General features: G+C 45.4%; 1 protein-coding gene across 2 annotated transcripts in view; it reads right to left on the bottom strand.

The window, feature by feature from the left end:
• The window catches only part of LOC102676309 (lachesin-like), a 26,593-nt gene extending 23,129 nt beyond the window's left edge, over window positions 1-3,464 (bottom strand). For both annotated transcript variants that reach the window (XM_031515182.1, XM_006609565.2), the window contains exon 1: window positions 1,616-3,464. In XM_031515182.1, the coding sequence (XP_031371042.1) occupies window positions 1,616-1,751 (136 nt within the window). In that variant the 5' untranslated portion in view covers window positions 1,752-3,464. The remainder of the gene's footprint in view (window positions 1-1,615) is intronic.
• Window positions 3,465-8,104: the final 4,640 nt, after the last annotated feature.

Here is an 8,104-nt window from a genome sequence, read left to right as displayed (position 1 = left end):
GATAAAAAAAAAAAAGGAAAGGAAAATGAGCGAAGCGAAAGAGAGATTCTTTGCAAACGGGATACTCGTGCGCAGTCTTGCTCGTAGAATCGTAACGCTGAAGAACGACTCTCGAAAATGATCGAATTTCGATTGCAATTTCGACTCGATGAAGCGGTAATTCGATACCAATAATGGTCACGTATCAAGAGTTCTCTGCTAATCGACACCGAACCAGTTATTTTCCACGTTACGCGCGAATATATTATAACGCGTTGGAGGGGTACATCTGGCCGTAATTTATGAAACCCCTCCGGTTAATTGCACATTAACGAAGGTGTAATTTGCACGTTCGAAACCCTTCTTTCCCGATCGAGCGAGTAATAGACACTCGCTTTGAGAATGGGCGGCCCGCGTAAAACGGCCGAGAGCACTTATCCCACGAATTTACGAATAGTATTTGCCCGATTAACGGGGCAAAAAAGTGAACGAAGGCGTTAAGCAGGGTGTAAAAGGACAACGGTAACGATAATGAAATAACGAACAGAGAAGAGATTAAAGGTTTTCGGTGCTTAAAGGTCGGGGAAAAGTATCGAGTTAACTTCTTGAAGAGAGGAACGAGGGCCGGAAACTTAGCATAGGATCGCATTAGCACGTTAAATGGTTATATTAAGAACTTTATACAATGGTTCGTTCGGTCTATTCGAGGGGGTGGATTCGGTGTTGCTCTCCATGAATTTTATCGTGATCCGATGTCTTTCCAGAGGATTTATAAACGATCGATAAAGTACACACGATATGCCTGGGGACGAATAAAGACGCGAACTTTTAAGGGTGAACTCGGGCGTATCCATTAACGCCGGAACGATTGCGATCAATTCGAGTCGGAACCGATTAATTATACACGTCTCTCAAGTTTCCACGAGTATCCTTCCCTTTATAGTACTTATACACTATATATATATATATATCTGTCAATCGGAAAATTTAAATTCGCGTTCCGATAATGAATAATAAATGTAATTTCATTGAACTTTAACTTTCAGTCTGCCCGTTCTTACGATATAAGAACGGACAAAATTAAGCGGACGAGGTAAAAAAAGACCTTTGACTGATTATCCCGGGATTATTATCGATTGATAAAGAAGCGTCGTACCTTCTGCGACGCTCCATAAACGAATTACTCGAGTCGGCGCGCTCGTAATTCGGTCGGAATCTGTTAAAACCAAAGTAGAATCCATCCCCATCGGACGATGGTCGCGTTAAAGTTTTTACGACTGATCCAAGTCGGAACGGGGATATTATTGGCGCGATGGCAAAGTGAAATTGCAGAATGGTTCGCGCTTGATTCGGGATTGGAAGATCTGTAAAAGCGATGATCGTAGGCATCTCGAAAGTGAATTCGACCGTACGCGGTGGTGGTAGTACGCGCGACAGTCCCTGTATTACTTTGACCCCGGCAAAGCGACGATTACGAGCGCTGTGTAGCACGGAATGGATTCGCCGCCGTGGGCGAAACGACGAAACAGTTCCATCGAGCGAAACGCAAACACTCGAGAGGGGGCCTATGCGGTGGAGAGTGAAACAAACGTGGCGAGGAAACCGAGAAGCATATCGTATACACGTCTATACTCACCGGCAGTTCGCACCAGCACGTTAAGTAGAATGGATAGCAAAAGGGTGGTGGCCCGGTATCCGTGTATTATGATCATCAGCCACCTCGATACGCTGAATCCCGCGCCGTGCCATAGACCCGTGGCCTCGTGCACCATATTTCTCTGCCTCGCCCTTTTTCACCCGGCTCGCCACCGATTGCCTCGTCCCCAGCCCACATTCACCGCGTCGTTCCTCCGTTCCAGCCTCCGTTAACCCGTCTCCAACCTTCCACGTTTTATCAGAGATTGGAAATCCCGTTCCCCGGGCGAAGCAAGGGACGTTGCGCGAACAAACTCGTCGCTACTCTCCAGGTTCGTCGTTCGAAGGAAATTCGATTCTCCCGCGAGTCGAGTCGAGTCGAATCGAGTCGATACCTTGGAACTGAATAAGAGAGGGAACCTTTTATCGCGTTCCACCGTGTTGCAATTGTTTACCGGGGTCGCCTCCCTTTCCAAGGATTGATTAGCGCAACCGGGGAAAAGAGGAAAGTTTCTGTTGCCCTGGAAACCTAGGGGCAGAACTGGCCTCCGTCCTGGGGCTGAAACATCTCTCCTTGCGGCTAGGAGTAAGTTGGCTAGATCAATTCCTCGGTCTCTCAAAGATACCGCGCGAATTCACGGATTACCGGAGTTTCTACGTGGGTCGTGAATCGCGTTCCAAAGTATCGGAGTGCAACGATGGTCGTTAGGGTCGTTAAACTGTCGTTAATTCATAAAATTATCGGTGAACCGTTCCTTCCTCGATGGCCAAGGGAGGTTTCTCGCAAAAGGGCTTCTTTCTCTTCGTTAGAAACGAGGCGGAAGTTAATTTTGTTCGCCTCCCGTTATCGGGATCCATGAACTGCACGAGCCAACCGAATGTCAAGGAAAAAAGGCAAGTTTGGCAAGTTACTCCTCGATCGTCGTTCCGCGTTCCGGTTTCTATTCTTCCACGATTATAGATTACGACCTCTTGGAAATTATTTCGAGGCAAGTTCCTTTTCGTACGGATTCTCTTCGATCTAGGAACAAAGTGAAAGGTATACGCGTCGAAACGGTCGTCGAACTTGAACCGTATCAAGGCGAATATTGTCGGAGTTGGCGCAAAACGATATCCTTTGGCAATAAGGTTAATAGAGTACCTTCGGGCAAAAGGGCTTCTCCTCTCCTCGCTTACCGGTTTCTCATTCGGTTTCATTCACAAACCTTCTTGTTGGGAAGCTTACCGAGTTCTGTACGTTATCAGAAATACAGGATGCTCTAGGCCATAGAACCAAGCGTTCTTCCGCGGCTCTTTCTTCCTCGAGTGGCTTTCAGGATTCCGTCGCTACTGTTCCACAGCCAACGGGCTACTTCTGTGAAGAAATCTCTGCCTTCCTTTTTATCCAACAATACAGAGACACTGTTGAGCAGGATGGAAGAGGGAGAGAGAGAGAGAGAAAGAAAGACATATATACAAAAAGAGAGAGAGAGAAAGAGTAACGTTCACGCTTCTTCTTCCTAATTTCTACTCCCTGCTATTTCGCTACAAGATTTTTCTTTCCTTTTCTTCCTTTCCAGTTGGATGTTAATACGATCGCGATGCTTTTAGCGAACATCCATCGTGCCACGGCCGATGGTTTAATTTCTAACGTTAATATTACCATAGCCTTGAAAGCTTCCACGTCGATTGCCCTCTTCTCTTGCTTCGCCGTCCGTATAGATCCTCTTATAGCATAACGTGTATCACCGGTCTACTTGGCTGCATCAACATCGATAAAACGGTAATCGGAATTACCATCGTCTTTAAAACGATGGCCAACTGTCACGACTGTCTTTCTTCTGCTTCGAATCCTCCTCCCTCCCTCGGTTTTAATTGGAGAACTACAGGAAATTGTGGAGAAGGGTGAAAGAGAAGGGTACAAGGGTACACAACGGGGCTGCAAAATACACGGGCGATTCGCAGAGGACGAGTGGAAATTTCGCTTGATATTACGACCGGGGCCGAATGGACGTGAAGCACGACGATCATTAGGTGACACGACTAATATTCCGCTTTAAGCGGACCCTTGTCACGCCTATTTTCCCTGCTTCCTCATTTACAGATGTCTCGACTGTTCCAACGCGACGTCACTTGTCGCGCGCGTTAACAGAGCCCTCTCCCCCCCGCGACGTTTCCACCTTCTTCTCGAGACCCTTTTCAACGCTGCATTTTCGTCGCTCGACTGCCCCTCAACCGGGGACACGGAGGCGACACACCCTCCGCTCGACAGACCGTCGTCGTTTCGGCCGTCGTTTCACACACGCGTTGCGTTCCGTTCCGTTCTCGTCTCGAGGAAGCAAGCACCAAAAGATTTGCCAAAGAATTTCGCGGCCTCCCGGGTTTGTGGATATTGTGCAAGTTTGTGGAATGTTGCGGCTACCAGACGACTGTGTCTTTAGCCGGCCGAGTTAACCGGTTCTGGTGGCGGTGGTTGCTGCCTTTAGGCCACCCTTTCCCTTCTCCTGCTCAACTTCCTATCCAGCAACGTCCACCTGCGTACATAAACGCGAACGACGACAACGTGTAGCGTGTCTTCGTGCAAGATCGTCGTGGTTAACCAGCTCCTTTGAGGAATTTCAGCTGTCCCGCGATTGGTATCCGTGCAAGGCCTAAACCGTTTCAGGGATTACGGCTGATTCGATTCCTTAAGCGTCGGCTGCTGCCTCTGCCGATCATCCTCCTGAAATTCGAGCGGAATGAATGTAGTAATTGATGTGACGGAAACGCGAAATTGGAATTCGTGAAATCTTAATGGTAAACGATCCTTTTTATTTTTCGTTCGTATCTTTGAAGATCGAAATCTCTTTCGAGTAAAATGAAATGGATCGAGCGAAAAACCAAGTAGTACTTCAATTTAGAAGTCATTCCTTTTTTGCTCTTTTTTTCTCTCTCTCTCTCCGAGCGATTCCCTTGAAATGACCGAGCGATTTTCGCGAATTTAATCTCTTTCAACAACATCCGATAATTAAATCGAACCGATTAATTAATCTCAAACGCATCCATCGTTGCACTTATATTTACAATTTCGATCATTTTGGAATAATAAATTTATTTAGGGAGCAACAATATCTCGCTAGAGTATAAAAAGCCCATCCTTTCGTAGAGATAGAGTTTCGTTTCTAACAAAACGGGACGCGACAGCAAATGAGAATTACGAGGGACGAGAGAAACGAGGAGAAAGAAGAGAGAGAGAGAGGATCGTTTTGAAACGAAAGAAGACTCTTCGCGACACGAGTGGACGGCGCATCGAAAATTTTCACTCGGAACGGCGTGGCAAGATCAAAGATGAAAAAGCACAGACGGAGGGCGACATTTATTAAAAGACCGATTACTTATTAGAGTGATCCTCGAGGAACGAACGAATCGTTGACGCGCCGGCCGCTTCGCGATACATTCCGTGAAAAGCGAATTTTCCCTTGGCCACGAGAGCACTTATTCCTCTTCTATCTTTTACTCACTGTGCCGAGCGTTAAGCTCACGGAAGATGGCGCGAAATTTAACGAGCGACTAAGGTCGCGAGCAATTCGGAGCAATAAAAAAGACGAGGAGGAACGGGGCTGTGGCAACGAACGGGATATGAACGATGATGCGGCCTTCCACGCCGGTGGAAGAGGCGGCAACCATCAACGATAAGCCTGGAATACGTGCGAGATGGTGCGCGAGACAGAAGTGAAATTGTGGTAAATCTTCCGACGTAAATGCATACTTTAAGATAAACTAATAATAAATCAACGACTCGGAAATGATGCGGGATTAAGTTTTGAAAAGTTTTCTGTGCGAGATTGAGAAGAAAGAGAAAAGAAAGAAAAAAGGAAAAAATAGTCGACGATATATTATCTTGTACTTTCTTTTTTTTTTTTTTTATGCCACGAAAGATACAACGTGGCGAATCATGATTATATATTCAGGATGAAGCGGTGGCACGCGTATGTACGCGCAATGTCTTTCAGCTTTAGAGTACATACTATCTTAGTCTACTTTAAGGTCTGCGGGTGTAACGATTATGGTTACTGCCACAGGGCTATTATCTCACTCGTGAGAATATTCTAAAGTCGTACATATTTTACGCTCCAATGAAATACAGCTCTATTAACCATCAAATATTTTCCAAATCGTTTAATGCAGATTAACCCAAACATGGGCCAACGATTCTTCTCTCGATTTCTCTCAATCTGTACAAGGGAAAAAGTTTCGTTGAAAATCGCCGATTCCGTTTTAAGTGACCCTGGGTTTCGGTCACTTTTACAACGTGCTTTCGTTTTAATAAAAGAAATCCATCCTCGAGGGAAACGGGGAGGGGAACCGTTTCCTGAATCTTTCACCGAACCGTTTAAAAGTTGGAGGTAAGTGAAAAGATTTGATATTTTAAACTGCCATCTTCGCGGGGAATTTTGCATAAACTCAACGATGAATCGTTTTGAATAATAAGTACGCTAGAAAATATGAACCGTCCTTAATAAGTCCGTAGCTTTTGACTGGCAGTGAATAACTAACAACGTATATCTCAACGTTATCCTTCGTCCCTCGATACAAACATTTTCTCTATCTTTCCCAGAGAGTTCCTTTTCAATGAATCCCGAGATCCGTGGATTCACCAAATTTATAATGAACATCCTTCAATTTTTCCCCTGTTTTAAAAAGTTACACACGAAATTTACATTGCACAGAGCCGTACCTCCACTTCCAACTGTGGAGGAAACTCGATCCATTTAATCGTACGATCATCAACGAGGTACGATTTCCGGAATTCATCTTCATCGAAAGAGAAAAGTCACAGAGTTCACGAACGCCGCGTATCTTCTCGGGAAATATGGAGGATCAAGGATTTAGGATCAGGGAGAAGGGAGGATAAAGAGCGGTCGACTTTATGAATACTAATTGGTATCCGGAAGGACATTTGTCGGGTGGAATTTATCGGGTTTATCGGATGTGAACCCTCCCCCCCATCATATCTCGACGAAGTTCATTGAATAGGTACATCCCCGATGGATCGGCCGTCACAGAGAGACAGGGATAACGAAAAACTTAATACCGAAAGAAGAAGAGCGCATTACGTAAAGAAGGCTTGGAAAGAGCCGACCGTTGAATAATGTAGATTCCCCTCTCCCTCCACCCCTGGGCTGCATCCACCTCTCTCACTTTCGCATAAACACGTATCGCTCGTACGTGAACAGGATGGAACGATTCTGCCAGGATTTGGCATCCGTACTTGGTAATTAAGTTCGCCTCGGTGTGTACCACCCTCTCTCTTTCTCTCTCTCTCTCTCTCTGTCCGTCGATGGTACACGAAATTGCACCATTGCCGTGCCGATTAAAGTGCCGATAATCCTGAGCATCGATTTAACCTATGGCTCGGTATCAATTATCGGGTCAATCGTCGTCGGATGCCACGTCCTATTTGGCCACTTGACTGACCCGAAGACATTTAAATGAAAATCGTTGCCCTTTATTCCGCCGGGACAACGGTATCGTGGCAAACGGCACGGCGACGCAATACGTTTCACCCCGTTCCCCTTTGTCCGCATCCATCCGTGTATCCATCTGTGTACGTTCATTTTACAACGGAACGGAATGGAACGGAACGGAACGGAACGAAACGGAACGAAAACGAAAACGAATCAACGAATCAACGACGAATACGCGCGTGGAAGAATGGTTAATTGAAAATCTGTATCATCCTGTTTGGTATTCATTCATATCGGGTATACGGGTATTATCGATTCGTATTACATATGTGCATAATTTTGCACGCAAGCACGCTTCGTACGGTCAAATATTTTTTTCTCTCTCTCTCTCTTTCTCACCTCGATACCCGAGAGGAACGATTGAAACTTTTCTGGATTGGATTTCCGACCGAGCAGAAGTTCGTTTTTCCGAAGAGAGAGTTCCGTCAAGTGTGATTAACATTCTCACGATTGTAAGAGGAAAAGTCATGCTTTTGTTTCTCGCTATGACCGGGATGAAGCTTTGAAAAACAGTTGTAAAGAGCTCGCAGCACCCCCGGAGAATATTATACGATGACGTTAAGCGTCGGTTTGTATCGCGCGGTTATTAAATGGGGAGGAAAGTTTAGAATGGAAGCAACGTTTTGTCTCCCAGGAAAGAAATACTTTTCGTCGAGTAGCGGAGAAGGAAGAAGAAAGAGGAGAGGAAGAGGCGGAGGAAGAGGAGGTGGAGAAGCGCGAGAAAAAGGGAAAAGAGAGATATAAAGGCGGCATGATACGGTCGGGATGATGGTCACTACCGATCAAGATTTTTCCGAAAAGCCTTTCCTCGCGGCGTGGAAATATTTTACGCGTTTGATATTGCGCAGAGAAAAAAATAACGCTTTGTTAAAACGATTAAAGCGTTAAACATTTCCCCATCCCTCTCTCCCGTGTTGATCATTTAATAATTCCTCTCTTTTTTTTCATATATATATATATTTTTTTTTCCGTAGATAAAAAATAATATAACGAAAGCGTTATTA

The sequence above is a fragment of the Apis dorsata genome, unplaced genomic scaffold, assembly GCF_000469605.1.
Source record: "Apis dorsata unplaced genomic scaffold, Apis dorsata 1.3 scaffold_58, whole genome shotgun sequence".
In the NCBI taxonomy this organism is placed as follows: domain Eukaryota; kingdom Metazoa; phylum Arthropoda; class Insecta; order Hymenoptera; family Apidae; genus Apis; species Apis dorsata.
This window is presented reverse-complemented; position numbering and strand designations above follow the sequence as displayed.